At 43.8% G+C, this 16,190-nt stretch overlaps 1 protein-coding gene across 10 annotated transcripts in view; it reads right to left on the minus strand.

Annotated features, from left to right (window-relative positions):
* tjp1a (tight junction protein 1a) overlaps nt 1–10,990 on the minus strand; it is an 86,264-nt gene extending 75,274 nt beyond the window's left edge. For 3 of the 10 annotated variants that reach the window (XM_081706448.1, XM_081706449.1, XM_081706446.1), the window contains exon 1: nt 10,848–10,987. In XM_081706448.1, coding sequence (XP_081562574.1) covers nt 10,848–10,942 — 95 coding nt within the window. In that variant the 5' untranslated portion in view covers nt 10,943–10,987. Of the gene's footprint in view, nt 1–10,847 lie in introns of all 10 variants that reach the window. The other 7 variants (XM_081706444.1, XM_081706443.1, XM_081706447.1 and 4 more) reach the window with 6 other exon arrangements.
* Nucleotides 10,991–16,190: the final 5,200 nt, after the last annotated feature.

The following is a 16,190-nucleotide window of genomic DNA, read 5'->3' on the forward strand; positions in this document are numbered from 1 at the left end:
GTCCGGACACTAACTAACCTACTGACCTCTAATAGACAGCAACCTCCGACCGAAGTTATCCAGATTATCAAACGCCTACCTTGAACACTGAGACAATGACGTCAGCAATGCTGTGCTTGAGACAGTCATGCCAACAAAGCTAAACTGTACTGAATTCAAATGACATTGAGAGAGAGAGAGAGAAAGAGAGAGAGAGAGAGAGAGAGAGAGGAAGAGGGAGAGACAGAGAGAGAGAGAGAGAGAGAGAGAGAGGAAGAGAGAGAGAGAGAGAGAGAGAGAGAGAGAGAGAGAAAGCGAAGAAAAAAATAGTAACATTGAAAGAAAAAAAGAGAGGGAGTCTGCTCCTGAGTAATTTACGTAACTGATCTGGTTTTTTGGTAGCAAAACCACAATCATTTTCATGTTATGTCTCTTTTGTGTAAGAGGACACAAAGCACCCACACATACCTTCCCAAAAGCACTGCTACAAGGCCAAACTGTTGAGTCATGCTTTCTACTGTGCAGGGAATACACATATCCCCTTGAAACTGTATGAACCTATGGGTGCACAGTAAGAACAGAACATCTAATGCAGCCAGTAAGTTAGTCACTAATGTAGACTAATGAAACATCTAGGCGAATGTGTCTGATATGGCATAAATCATTTTGCTTATCGGGTATTATGAAAGCTTTGAAATCAGGAAGTAATACAATTCTACTCAATAGCTTGAAGAGATTTCTTTCATGAATCGCATGTGAGAGGGCAAGTGTCAAGGAGACAACCTTTAAGCCAACAAATAAACAGGGAAAAATGACATCTAAACTCTAAATATGACATCTAAAATCTAAACATCTAAATATGAATACATACACACTCCACATTCCACTGAACTTTTCAACTACTGAAATGGTGCATCTAGGGGATGTTGTCAATGATGAACAACTGAATGAATGACTAAAGAATGGCAGGCCATGCATGAGACTCACACACACACACACACACACACACCAGATGGAGGCAGACAAGGCCAAAACGACCATTAAGAGTTCAAATAAAGATCATTCATCAGTCCCTAGACTCAACCACTCCACGTGGAACCAAAACAATGAACGACGCCATATTTCAGAGCTAATTTGAGTGCCTAAGGAGGTTAAGCTGACCCAAGGGCAAACTGTAAAGCAAAATGTGTCCTTTTAAGGTTGTTTTCTCTCTTGGAGTAGGAGGAGTAGTGCACTGAAATACTGAGCAGTCTGCTGTGTTTATCTGTGCCCCCTCCCAGCATAACAAAGCAATGCTTTCTAATGGAAAAAAAAACCCAGACTCTTCCCGAGAAGGTGATCTCCATCAAAGTTACATGAGGGTTTGTTTCTGAGAAGCAAACATCACACGACAGGATGTTTGTATTGAATCAGTTGGGCATGCGGCAGCACAGTAAATGAAGATGTTGCTGCATGAGTCTCATTCAAAACGCGAAGCTCCTCCCTCCCACTATGTGACAACATTTGCCATCTAGTTCTCAGCCTGATCACTGCTCTTTAAAAACAGCACCACCTACAGGATTCACACAGTAAGACACGGGGGATTATGCCCTCGTAAAACAAAAGGCCCTTATAAAACTATTAAGAATTCGCCAGGGAAAAGTCTGGTGCATGAGGGCAAGGTAACACTGCGTGATTCTGCATGGCTGGGAGAACAGAAGCCTTGCACCGATGAGGCTGCATTACTCTTTGGTCGCATCATTGCCTCGTTAGGCCGCTTCATTCCAACCAGACCACAAGGTAAGCGCCCGGGGGAAGTCATGCTTGAAGCAAACAGCACCCTCTCATTACCTACTGCTCCACAACCTCCAACTGGGCTGCAGGCTTCCCAGGAACTGAAGGACCACGAGGAGGGAGTATGTCCTGAAGGCAAACAACTTCATCAGGGTTTACTCATATAAAAGCAGACAAGGGCAACTACACAAAGCATGTGCTTTTACAAGCCTTGGACTGAGATCAGTTGTTGAGATCAGTCAAGTTTTTCTTTTTTTATAATTTTATTTATAGAAAAAATACAAAAATTAAAAAGACAAAAAGCAGTCTGCTGGTAACATGTCAACCCGGTCTTCAACCTGGATAAAGAGGATAACTCCTTACACTGTGGTGGTATAAAAAAGGATTGTTCCCTCTGAAATATCGAGACTTACTGTTTCCAAACAGGCTAAGAAAGATTCCACGTTTTGTAACATTTACTGATAGAACGGCAAATAGTGTATTTTTAATTTTTTTCAAGTCTAAGAAAAGATCCTTGTGAGTTCAAGAAAAGGGAAAATGATTTTCCCAGTTTAAAAGAATCAAGCAACTAAAGTCACAAAGGCTACAAAATCTGATTTGTGGACAGGCTATAGAATCAATTCAGGTACCACTCCATAGATTGCTGTAAGAGGAGATGGGTTCATGGGTTGGCCCAGGACATCTGATGTTGTAGCAAGAATGGAAGTCCAGAAAGAATGTGTGCATGTGTGTGTCTGTGTGTGTGTGTGTGTCATGCATGGCTTACCTTTCTTCAGTCAGGCATTCAAGTGTGCATCATTGCCAGCTTTCCCTGGATTCACCATTTCAGTGAGGATTCCGGTTGGCGAGTCGCATGTACAGTGTGAGGACTTATATATCTGGAGATATATATATATATATATATATACTGCCTGGCCAAAAAAAGGTCACATACTCTAATATTTCGTTGGATCACCTTTAGCTTTGATTACGGCCCTCATTTACTGTGGCATAATTTTCACAAGCTTCTGCAATGTCACAACATTTATTTCTGTCCAGAGTTGCATTAATTTTTCCCTAAAATCTTGTATCGATGATGGGAGATTTGAACCACTGCACAAAGTCTTCTCCTGTACATCCCAAAGATTCTGAATGGGGTTCAGGTCTGGACTTTGTGGTGGCAAATCCATGTGTGAAAATGATGTGTCATGCTCCCTGAACCACTCTTTCACAATTTGAGCCAGATGAATCCTGCCATTGTCATCTTGGAATATGCCCGTGCCATCAGAGAAGAAAAAATCCATTGATGGAATAACCTGGTCATTCAGTATATTCAGGTAGTCAGCTGACCTCATTCTTTGGGCACATAACGTTGTTGAACCTAAACCTGACCAACTGCAGCAACCTCAGATCATAGCACTGCCCCCACAGGCTTGTACGGTAGGCACTAGGCATGATGGGTGCTTCACTTCAGCCGTCTCTCTTCTTACCCTGATGCGTCCATCACTCTGGAACAGGGTAAATCTGGACTCATCAGACCACATGACCTTATTCCATTGCTCCAGATTCCAATCTTTATGCTCCCTAGCAAATTGAAGCCGTTTTTGTCGGTTAGCCTCACTGACAAGTTGTTTTCTTAAGGCTACACAGCTGTTTAGTCTCAAACCCTTGAGTTCTCTACGTGTGGAAATGCACTTACTTTCACTATTAAACATATCCTCGAGTTCTACTGTTGTTTTTCTACGATTTGATTTCACCACACGTTTAAGTGATTGCCGATCACGATTATTCAAGATTTTTTTCCAACCACATTCCTTCCTTGAAGATGATGTTTCCCACTCTGTTTCCACTTTTAATAATACGTTGGACAGTTCTTAACCCGATTTTAGTAGTTTCAGCAATCGCCTTAGATGTTTTCTCTGCTTGATGCATGCCAATAATTTGACCCTTCTGAAACAGATTAACATCTTTTCAATGACCACAGGATGTGTCTTTTGACATGGTTGTTTAACCAGTGAGAAGCTACTCACTGCATCAGTTAGGGTTAAATAACATGTTGCCAGTTGAAATATAATCACCCATTCAGTAATTATCCAATAGGAGACTCTTACCTATTTACTTAGTTAAATCCATGACCTTTTTTTTGGCCAGGCTGTGTATGTGTGTATATATATATATATATATATATATATATATATATATATATATATATATATATATATATATATATATATATATATATACACATATATATATATATAAAATATATATAAAATATATATATATATATATATATATATATATATATATATATATATATATATATATATATGGACATGAGCAAGCTGCATATTTGTTAAATGTTGTTCAATGTTTTGCCTTATGTCACCTTGTTTCCTCTGCTGCCCTGTACAGGATAGTATCTGCTCTCAAATACCTTCAAGTAGAAGAGGAAAAAACTGCAACAGTAAGATTTGTTTCAATAAAAATAAAAATGTAAATCATCATCATAGATTAGAAGTGTACTGAAATGGCTTGAAAAGCGAGACTGAAACTGATCTAATAGGGAGAGTTTAATCACAAATGGCGTGTGAGCTGAGATAACAATGGCCTTCAGTTCTGTAGAAGAGACAGATAAGAGAAGTTTATTATCCAAAAGAAAAAAAAAATCAGTATGAGAAAATGTGTGATGCGCAAGGAAAAAGAAAAAACATTCTCTATGGGACGGAAAAGATGCCCAAGATCAGCAACAACATATTCCAAGTTTTTCTTCTAAAACTAAGGACATGTCCACTGCTTACACCTGGATCTGATTTACGTTAAATAATTTGTTCACGAAAGTCTTTGATACACACTGGTTAATACAATAATGATAATCAACATATTTCCTAAATTCTAGAGCATTTCCTCAATGCCAGTAATGAATACCACTGAATGCTGGTTAGAAATCCCTGTTCTAAATCCACACTACATTTTCAAAAACACTGCTGTTTGATGTTCTGCTAAGTGGTGGTTTAAAATGAAGGTGCAACAACCTTTTTCCTGCTATTTGGCCAGTCCCAGGATTCAACCACAGGGTGTTTCCAAACAGAAATATCATGTGACATCGTGGACGGTTGCCGTTCTGGCAAACAGCACAAAGTGATCTGCAGAGCAGCAGTGTGTCAAAGACGATGAGGGTAAAGTTAAAACTGCAAATCCGTCAGAAATCTTAGCACTCGCACATGTCACATAAATCTCCCTCAAGGACTTTCAGGATTGAAGAGATGTGCATTATGGGACATGTAGTTTTCTACACATGTACTGTAGGCAGACTCCACCTCTGCTCTTAGCAAGCTCCTGTCAAATTCAGTTCAGGTTCACTATTTCAGGTTCTCAAGTCTACTATAAAAACCAGGTTCTCCAAGTACAATATGCAGCTCTGGACAGAACTTGTGACTATGCTGATCCAGAACAGAGTTCCCCGAAAGACAGTGTTTTCATTTTAATCGCATATTATAAGATTAAAAGGAACACACGAGAAATAATTCCGTGTTTCCACCAGTAAAGAAAATATGGGCGCACCGAGAGACGCCAACCAGGGAGGCATTTCACGTGCACACATGCCACGTGGGAGCTGTGACGTGAGGTAACCGAGACCCTGACGCGGCTCTGCGTGCCGATTAGGTGAGCCATACGCATGTTGGGCATGACAGTGAGATGATCAGTGAGCACCAAGGACAAGGTCCCACAGCAGAACCATTCACAAGGACAAAGACGTCCAAATATATCTGGCTTGCTGCTGTGGGCACGTGCACTGAGGGGTCGCCCATATCAAACTAGAAAATAAGAATGAGAGACACAGAGAGAGCGAGAGAATGAAGGAGGGCTACAGAGAGAAGAGTCTGTGAATATTCTCTGGTCACATGCATAGGGAGTCAGTGATGCACCACATTACATTTGTACATGTTACTCTCTGCAGTACAGTTTATATATTATGTATAGCATATGGTAGGTATGTGTATATAGTATATACATTGTACTTGGTATATAATGTATATACTGCTGTTTACTGATGTGTTCATCATCTGTGTTTAAACATTCCTGTTTGTATGCATGCTACTTCTATTTACGAGAAATGCTTTTGCAATGCAATATGATTTTGACAATGGAATCATATTGAAAGTTTAAATTAAGGGAGAGAATGTGAGTGAGAGGGAGAGAAAATGAGAGAGAGAATGAGAGAGAAGGAGAGAGAGAATGAGAGAGAGAACGCAAGAGAGGGAGAGAGAATGAGAGAGAGGGAGATAGAGAATGAGAGACAATAAGTGTAAACAAAGAAGGTGAAAAGTTTTGACGTCTGTGTGTGTGCGCAAATGTGTGTGTATATGTCTATTATGTATGTGTGTGTGTGTGTGTGTGTGTGTGTGTGCGTGTGTGTGTGTGTGCGTGTGTGTGTGTGTGTGCGTGTGTGTGTGTGTGTGTGCGTGTGTGTGTGTGTGTGCGTGTGTGTGTGCGTGTGTGTGTGTGTGTGCGTGTGTGTGTGTGCGTGTGTGTGTGTGTGTGTGTGTGTGTGTGCGTGCGCAAATGTGTGTGTATATGTCTATTATGTATGTGTGTGTGTGTGTGTGTGTGTGTGTGTGTGTGTGTAAGAGAGAAAAACAGGACGGGGGGCTGTGACACAACATGCACTAAAACATCTGCCCATGATCACGCCCAAAAGGTTTGAATGACCTTGATGGCAACTCTTCACCTCGCCTACCATCTGGCCCTGTAGGTGTTGTGTGAAGTGCACAGCAGAATTTCCGACTGCCTGGGATTAAAGGCAGAAGGGCAGCGTGTGCTGTTACACCTCCGCGAGGATGGACAGGCTGCGCTCCACGTCCCGACTGCGTCTCTGCCGCCCGCATGCTGGTGCCAGTTTCACAGAGTCAGAACAGTCGGGTTTCTTTGCGTTTGCTTGTTTGCAGAAAAGACTGACAACTGTGTGTTAGTTGCTGCTTCACATAGTGAGGCTTTTTTATAGGCACGAGTAGGGAGTGCTGCTCCACTAGAGACATGAGAGCCAGGGAGTGTAGTGCAGGTGCAGTGAACAGCGCAGTGAAAGAGCGCAGTGGACAGTGCACTTAAGGGGCACAGTCAACAGCGCAGTGACATGTGCAGTGGTGAAGTCAGTAAAAAAAACAGTCAACGGTGCAGTGAACTGTGCACTGTGAAGACCATAGTGAACAGCGAAGAGCAAAGTGAGCAGTGCACTGAAAAGCGCAGTGAACAGTGGCCGTCAGAATACACAAGCTTGTTCAGGCTGGCTTGTAGCTGAAACAGAAAAAAACCTCATTGTAGTGAAGAGTAATGTTGAAGGACAGAAAAAGAGAGAGAGTTTGTGTGTGTACGACAGCATAGACGAGGCTTTCAGGTTAGCTTTGCCATGCGGGCTTGCTCACTTTAACTACCGATGTACAGACTATCACACTACGTACTGAGAATTGGTGGCCCCATATTGGAAGGCTGAATATGAGGCCCAATGAGAGTGTGTGAGCTTTCATGCACATGCATGTGTTTCTCAGCGGTGTCTACAGGTGACACCCCTACAGGGGTTTTCCTGTATATTAATGATTCTTGTATTTTAGCAGAATTTTGGCTCAACAGTATCTTTGACTCAAAAACATTCTATGAGTGGATGACACAGCACTTTTGTAAGGTGCGCTGGATAAAATCATCTGCTAAATGCAGAAAATATAAATTTAAAAGGAAATGTCAGCTTGTTCTCTTTCACACTTTAGTGCCATCCAGCAGTACCACCTGACAATAACCTTCATATTCTGAAAAATTAGCGGCAGAAGCAATTCACCCAGCTTTTTTTTTTTATTACAAAACATTGCTCTACTAATCACACCAATGACTTCACACAGAATCGGAAAATGATTTATAAAGTTAAACAGCGAAACAGTCATACATACACACACAGTTCCTCTTTTGTCATGTGTGGCCATGTTTGTCTACAGTGTACGCACAAAAACATTTTTCACAAAAGTCAGCATGTCTATACAAGCAGCATCTGCTTTCTGAGCTCATCAGCTACTCTAATCAAGAGAGAAGGGGGATGAAATCTGGGCACTGATAATGACTGCTGGCCTGTTTAGTTTATGGTGGCCAATTAAGGCTATATCACGCTATATTGCCAGAATCACAGCTACATACAGCTGTATACCTGCAAAATCTAGATGGACAAATCATACGGGTTGATGTTAGGGCTTCAAAGCAACATCCACTCCCTGAAGCCCTGTGCACCAATCAACACGTTTCAGCGACTGGAGGAGTGACTAATGAATAGAACGACAGGAAAAATACATTTTTACTAAATAAAGGTTCAAGGACATAAACTGGAGGCATCGACTACATAACAGACTGGGAATAATGATTATGTAACAGACTGGGAATAATGATTATGTAACAGACTGGGAATAATGAAATTTACACTGTGGGTTAAGAACAAATTTTGGGACTTTTTGGTGGAAAGATTTTCTTGGGAGAGAACTGAAGCAGGAAATAGAGAAACTGTCAGTGAGTTGGTGACATTCAGTCTTGGTGACATCATGCATTGTTACTTGTCACACAGGTTGTTTGGGGAATGTGTGTGTGTGTGTGTGTGTGTGTGTGTGTGTCATGCAGATATGAGTGTTGGCATGAAGAGATACTGAATCTATTTGCCCAAGTGTGTCTATTGGTATACCACTATATGTGTGCATGACTGTGTGCTCTGTGTATGTTTGCTAGAGCCCTTGGAGGGAGGCGGGTTTCATGCACCACTATGCAAATTGTGACCAATAGGAGGTCACATGGAGGGGTACAACAGGACAGATACAGGTGGGCATGCCGAGAGACAGACAAACATCAAGGAGCTGGACATGTAATGGTTTTTCCTGTCTCATCACAGCCTTCGGTCTCCATACAGCAGCCGGCCAGCCAGCCAACCGCCGCTAGCCCTGCTTCCAGTGTAGTCGGTGTAAGTCTATAATGTGCATCTGGCTGCAAACACATCCCATCCCCCGTTCCACACGTGACTCTGGTGTATGTGTGTGTGTGTGTGTGTGTGTGTGTGTGTGGAGGGGGGGGGGGGGCACTGACAGCCACCTCTGTGTCTCTCTTAAGGAAAGAAAGAAAAACACGCAGTTCTCACTGGGTACTTCTTACCAGACACAGAGCACGCAGATGAATCCAGACACCCTGTTCCTTTTCTCTGTGATTTGCCCATTAATGAAAGCAGCAGGCTTATTTCTATGAGCGCAAGGAGGAAAAAAAGTCTTGGGTATTAAAACCACGCCATGGTGGAACGTAATGTATCCAGGCTGCCAGGTTCTCACTCCAGCCAGGCGTCAAAGAGAAGACGGACATTTACGAGAGCCACAGAGAAGGAACGTCACGCAAGCGTTTAATGAGAGCAACCGCTGTTACATCAAAACCTTTCCCATTTCGATTCTTAACACCCAATGAATCCTCTATACCAGCCGGAAGGAAGAAATTTTTTTAGAAGACTCCAGCTATGATTGTGTACAGATGTGTAGCAGAGGCACCTTGTCACCATGTCTTACACTATGAGAACAACAAAAAAAAAAAACAACAAAAAACAAAACAAAACACAGCTTCAGCAATCTATGTGTCACCCTGGAAATTCTCAATATCAGACATGCTCAAAGCTCCCAGCATCAAATCAAATGGCACATGTGTAAAGCCAGTAGACACAGAAGCTTGAGGATTCTGATTCAGGTGTGGTGGTGTGAAGGCGTGGGCAGAGAGGCACTTTGGAGGTGTGGAAGCCTGATAGTGAGGAAGTGTGGCATTGTAGAGGTGTGGAGGCGTGGCAGTGTGGAGGTGTGTTAGTGTGGAGGCGTGGCAGTGTGGATGCCTAGAGGCATAGCTGTGTGGATGTGTGGTGGTGTGGAGGTGTGGCAGTGTGGAGGCATGCACTGTGGAGGTAAGGTAGTGTGGATATGTGGTAGTGTGGATGTGTGGTATTGTGGTGGTGTGGTAGTGTGGAGGCGTAGTAGTGTGGTAGTGTGGATGGGTGGATGTGTGAATGTGTGGTGGTGTGGTTGTGTGGTAGTGTGGTGGTGTGGTAGTGTGGAGGTGACTCCTCTTCCTCTGTGTAGTTAAGCACTACAACCAAGCAAGCAAATTAACACAACTGGCTGCATTTCTGCTTTAGTCTTTGGTTACATTTTGTTGTCAGTCACAACAGGTGGACAGAGCTTGAGGACCAGTGTGCGAGGGTCAAGGCTCATGCCCCGCACCATGATGAGAATGAGAACAGAAGACCAGAGACATTTCACTTGGGGCTCCGTCAGGGCTCATACACACACAGGGTCTGGTTTAATTAGTCATTTCAAGGGGCCACTATGATATCATGCAGGGCTTCTGCTACCAGTACGTCTCATTCTTTGTTCTCGGATTACCAGCGACTTGATCGAACAATCGTCGGAGTCACAGGATGTGGGAGGTGGGGGGTGCAGTTGCTAAGAGGTAAACACAAACAATACAACAGATGCTGCTTCTCTTCCGAGCAACTGGTTTGAAAACGGTGACAGAGAGAATGAGATGAGAAAGAAAAAGTGGGAGAGAGAAAAAGTGAACAGGAGGGAAAGAGGGCAGGCACAAAATAAAAAGAGAGAGAGAGAGAGAGAGGGAGAGGGAGAAGGAGAGAGAGAGAGAGAGGGAGAGAGAGAGGGAGAGAGGGAGAGAGAGAGAGGGAGATGGAGAGGGAGAGAGAGAGGGAGAGAGAGAGAGAGAGAGAGGGAGAGAGGGAGAGAGAAAGAGAGAGAGAGGGAGAGGAAGAGGAAGAGGGAGAGGGAGAGAGAGAGAGAGAGAGAGAGAGAGAGAGAGAGAGAGAGAGAGAGAGAGAAAGAGTGCGCACCACAACAAAAGCTCAGTGCGCTTGCACTCGCCTTGACAAGTGGGCTAACAGTGCTAAGTGCACCTGCTCAAGACTGAACACCCAAAGCAAAAGCCCTGCCGCCTCCCTCTCCATTTTCCTCTCTTATATTTTCTTTGTCTCCGTTTCTCTCGGCACGGCCAAGCTCTCCCGTCCCTGTCTCACTCGCTCACTCACCCAGGTCTCACGCGCCTCTGATCGCACTCACCACAGCTGTCTCTTTGGAGGTAGGCAGTTGTCTTTGTTGGAGGCAGTCACTCCCATGGCCATCTGCATCACCGTTATGTATTTCTGGTACTTCATTTCAACACTAAGAGAATCCTTGCCAAGCACACATAAAAAATAAATAAATCAATCAATCAACAAATGGCAAACCCCTGACACAGGTGAGCGCCTCTAGCCGCTGGTATGGGGTTTAACCACACGCTCCTCGCTGGCTGTCAGAGTGCCGTTTCCAGGGGACAGAGCGGGAACCTGCTCCCTGAGAAATAGAGGCACCAGGGTACCGCCTTCCATGTCTTCTACGGCCAGGCAAATCTCATTAGTGCTCCAAACAGCCGGTTAATCCGTTCAGTGGTGGTCAGGAGCGGAGGGCATTGTTTTCGCTCGTCCCAGTGCGCAAAAGAACTTTCCCGCCTGAAAAGATCAGGTGGGGGAAAACCGCGTGGAGGAAAAACCGGCGGAGAGAGAGTGACAGTCGCCAGGCAAAGAGCACTGGAGCGTCCACACGCCAGGAAAAGAGAGGAGAGGAGAGGAGAGAAGCAGAGAGGAGACGTGCTCAGCAAGAGGCAAAAAGAGGGAGTGAGTAGAGAGAGAGAGAGAGAGAGAGACAGAGCGAGAGCGAGAGAGAGAGAGAGAGCGAGAGAGAGAGAGAGACTTGGGCAAGCTTGAGAGAGTAAGTCACATATGGTTAGAAAAAACCAAGGCTGGACTGTAAATGGACTGGCAGAGAATAACAAGATCTAAGTGTGTGTTTAGCAGTTAGATTAACTGTCTGCATCATATCTGTTGCGATCAGAAGACTGAAAATAGACTGAATGCCCCGCTATAACAGATCTAATTGGAAAGGAGGGTGAAAGGAAATGTGTGTGAGAGTGAGAGCCAGGAAGAGAAAGTGAGAAAGAGGGATACAGAAAGAAAAAGATACAGTGGAGGATGATGCTTAAGATCACAGGTCAGTCTCTCCCATGGTTACATAACGAAATCACTGACAAAACAGCAAACAAAAGAGCTACTGAACACCTACATCTGTCTCTGTAACAGTCAACCAAATCTTGACCACACACTGACGACAGCATCATTACATGAATCTCCTAGGTGCTTGGGAGACACCACACGATTCCAACCTGCACAAAAGTCAATACAATTACCTGCAGTCACCCACTGACCTCCTGTCAGTCTGCTTAAGCCTCTCCATCTGATTTTGGAGAGGGTGACAGACCGCCTGCTATTAGCCAAAGAGCCCGCATAATTATGGAGGAAGCCCTAATTACTACAGTGGCGCGGCTTAGTGCTAATTATCAGACTTTTTGACTGCAAATGTCAGATCAACAGGTTGAACATGTAAATTATTACACGTCTCAAGATGAAAATTCATTTGTCTCTCTGTGTGTGTGTATGTGTGACTGTGTGTTTTTGCAAAGAGAAAATGGAAAGATCACATAGGAAGACGTACTGAAGTCAGGATTGTGGCGGGTTAGAAAAGTCAAGGTGGATTGTGGGTAGGGACACAGTTTATGTGGTCTCCACTTTATCTTGCTAAACCATTTAATTTCTGTTGTGATTCAACTGGAATATGAACTTTAGTTCACATGAACTAAAGAAACCAGTCATGCAGCTGCAGTCACTAGACTTTTCTGATATGTGCATCTTAATAAAATTTACATGGATAGCAATATATTTAGTTTCTCTCTCTCTCTCTCTCTCTCTCTCTGTCACCTTTCACCCTGCCACCCATTACTTTGGGGTCAAGCCTACCCAATCACAGGTCAAGAGGTTAAAAGGTCATGGAGCCTCTGTGGCTTTAAATAATCCTGGCTCTGCTCCAGTTTAATGGAAAACACATGACTTTTACCTCTAATGACTAAATGAGAAGCTTCCAATCAGTAGAAAGACACTGGTGAGCTGCTGCCTCTCTCTTGACAGCATGCTACCTGTCCATAGGGACTAATTTATAGTGTCCCAGGCCGAAGGATGGGTCATTAACCTTCAAGAGTTCTGGAACACGCACAAGGCCATTTCATTCAGACCACCATGCAAACATATAACAGAATGCACAGCCTGTTCATCACATTTCTTCCCCCATGAGATAGAAAACATGAGGTAGTAAACATTTTACAGATTGATGTCATATGTAGGCCTGCTAGTGCTGGTAAAACAGTATTTAAAAAAATGGGAACGGATGAAAAAGAGAAAATTTGGAAGAACAAACATTTGGTAGAACAAAGCTAAAATTGGTGGCAACAATGTAACATGATCCAAAAATTCCAACATGCTAGAAACACTCTTTGACAGACACGCCATTGAACGCCAGCCATTTATTTGTGTTGCTTGGTGACCATACTGCAGTAGCCTTTTTAATGGGGCGGGAGACTATGCTGGGCTTCCAATGGAGAATTTGGCTTGGGCTGAAGTTTCATCAGGAGATCTGGGGAGTGCTAATGAGCTGGCTGAGTCATTACCCAATCATAAGCAGTGCTGCAACACCAGCCTGGCAGCACCTGCTGGTGCATGTAGGGTGGAAACACTCCAGCGGACGTATTAACGGACGATCAGTCTTCAACCATCTTAGATCATGGAATAATGCAAAACAGCACTGGAACCAACATAACTTACTTAAAAATTAAAAATCACCCTTTCCCTCCCAAGAAAAAAATTCAAGCACTCTCCTACATGTAAGCATGACAGACTGAACTGGTTAGCAAACGCCTGTGTGTTTCCTAACAGCATGTCCTCGTGAAGAGGAGACCCTAAGGTCTGAAGGTCAAATTGAAAATGCAGAGTCAGTGACCTTTAGGAGTGCAACATCTAAAAAAAGAAAACAGGTCACCTCTTCCACCTTTATTCTGTCAGTACTTCCTATTTAAGATATGAGGCTTGCTGTTTATGTATTCCTGCCACTGTAAAATTCACTTTTACAAGGCCCACCAAGTGCTGGTCTCTCCAGCCTGTTCGGACTGCACTCTGTTGAAGTCATTCCCTTTGTTTATGTTATCTTACATACCCAGATGTAGCAGCTACAAGGAACATCACACCAGGACATGTTCAGGGCGGAACTTGATGGAAATCTGAGTTGCAGGAAAAATGTGATCTTCATTAACATCTCACTAATCCCCTGTAATTATAATGTTACATTACGATAAACATTACCTAACAGTAGAGAGGCAGGTCAGCAGAAGTCAGCATGAAAATGAATAAACCTCTTATTCAGGCAACTTCCTTTGTGTAATAAATAACACATAAGCACTTAATAACACTGAACACAGTGTCAGCGCTAAAGTCCCATGTACAAATTATTAGCTGGTCTCATATGAAGTAAAGAATGAATGTGGTGATAAGTCATGAAAATCCTATAGTCATTATCATTAAAATATGGCTTTAATCCACTGATAGAGGTATGAATAGTCCTCAACACTTTCTCACGTACAGTCTCTCTCAGTAAAGAAAAACTTTACATTATTATATTGTTGTCACAAAGCAGCTTTACAGCATCCAGGCCTCTAATGAGCACACCAAGATGAGAGTAGCCAGGAAGAACTCTCTGAGAGCAAGAGGAAGGAACTTCGAGAGGACCCGAGACTCAGAAGGGGAACCCATCCTGCTCTAGTCCACACCAACTGGCAAACTAATAGAACACAATGAAAAAATTGCTTTTGCTTTTAACTTTAATTTATTAACAGTCTCTTATAAGCCTTAAGGAATGACTAACAAATACTTGGCAGTGGATAATTCAGTGAGAACCAATTCAGAGTCCCCACAGTAAACAAGTAAACACAGTCTAGAGGGGGGGTCAATGATGGCTCTTCACTAAAGTCACCATGGCACCCAAGAACAGCTTTTGATCTGTTCAAAAGAGTGGGTGGAACATCCCGAAAAAGGGTCGTCTTATTAAAGATCACCTGGGCTGTTGCCACATTCATCTGAGGAGTCTCAAGATCAAGAAAGGCATTGTTTAAACACACACACACACACACACACCCACAAACAGCCATACACAGCAGGCTCTCCCCATTAAAAGTTCACACTGTGCGGTCACAGGCGACAGAGAGTTGCTGCTCTGTGGTAACGACCTTTGGTGCAGTGTGTAGAGGACTCACAGCAATTCAGGCTTCCGTGGAGATAACCAGCGTCACACTTTAGCCCACGCACTGGTGAGGAGCACCTGATGGACCAGGGATTGAAATTTCTGCGAGGGCCCTGAAGCCCCGTGCACACCAATCATCCCTGGCTGTAAATCACACCAACAGGCCTCCCACCACCAGGATTAATCACATGACCCGTTGCCGTTGGATCCAGACTAAGGCCCATAATGCTCAATCAGGCACATGCAAATAAACGTATAAACAGTTTGCACATGAGGTGAGAGCCAGAAACACATGCACATCCCCCAACACAACAGCATAAATATGAGCAAACATACACACAGTCACAGACTGCCGGAAACCATTGATAAGGACCTTCTGCAGTAGATCCATCAGTATGGCCACACTGAGAGTCTGGAAACCCAGGCCAAAGAAGCCTGAGTAATGTGCCAGACCAGACGCCATGTGCCACTGCGCTGCTGCACTGCAGAACAGGTGGAGTCAGCAGGGCAAAGAGGTCGGAGGTCGAAGCAGCCAGTCTCTCTGCCAGGGAATGATGGGAGTTAAGCAGGGGAAAGAGAGAGAACAGAGAGAAAGAGAACAGAAATATGAAAGAGAGAGAGAGAGCAGAAGAGATAGGGAGAGAGGGAGCTCTTCAGCAATGACTAGGCAAAGAAGTTGGAGGTGTGGAGCTGCTGCTGACAGAGTGCCAGACAGCCATGTGCCGCTGGGCTGCTGTGATTCAGAACAGGTGGAGGCAGCAGGCGGCAAAGAGGTTAGAGGTCAAAACAGCTAGTCTCACTGTCAACACGCAGTGGCTCTACCTCTCACTCTCACTTTTCTTCTCCCTCCTTCCCTCTCTCTTCCTCTCTCTCTCACCCCATCTCCTTCCTTCTCTCTTCCTCTCTCTCTCACCCCCATCTCCTTCCCTCTCTTCCTCTCTCTCACCCCCATCTCCTTCCCTCTCTTTCTCTCTCTCTCTCACCCCCATCTCCTTCCCTCTCTCTTTCTCTCTCTCTCACCCCCATCTGCTTCCTTCTCTCTTTTTTTCCCAATTTTTTTTGTTTTTTGAATGACAGGTAAAGTCCGTGTTGTCAAAGTTGTCTCTGAAAACACTGTGCATAAGTTAAATAACTTTAAAAGTAACAAAGCATATGAACACATTTAGGAGTTGGTCTATCAAAACATGGATAAGGTGAAGAAAGATGAGTCACAATATTCCTCTTACATTCTGATAGTCATAACTGTCC

This window comes from Electrophorus electricus, chromosome 23 (genome assembly GCF_041902795.1).
Source record: "Electrophorus electricus isolate QZ-2024a chromosome 23, ASM4190279v1, whole genome shotgun sequence".
Classification (NCBI taxonomy): Eukaryota; Metazoa; Chordata; class Actinopteri; order Gymnotiformes; family Gymnotidae; genus Electrophorus; species Electrophorus electricus.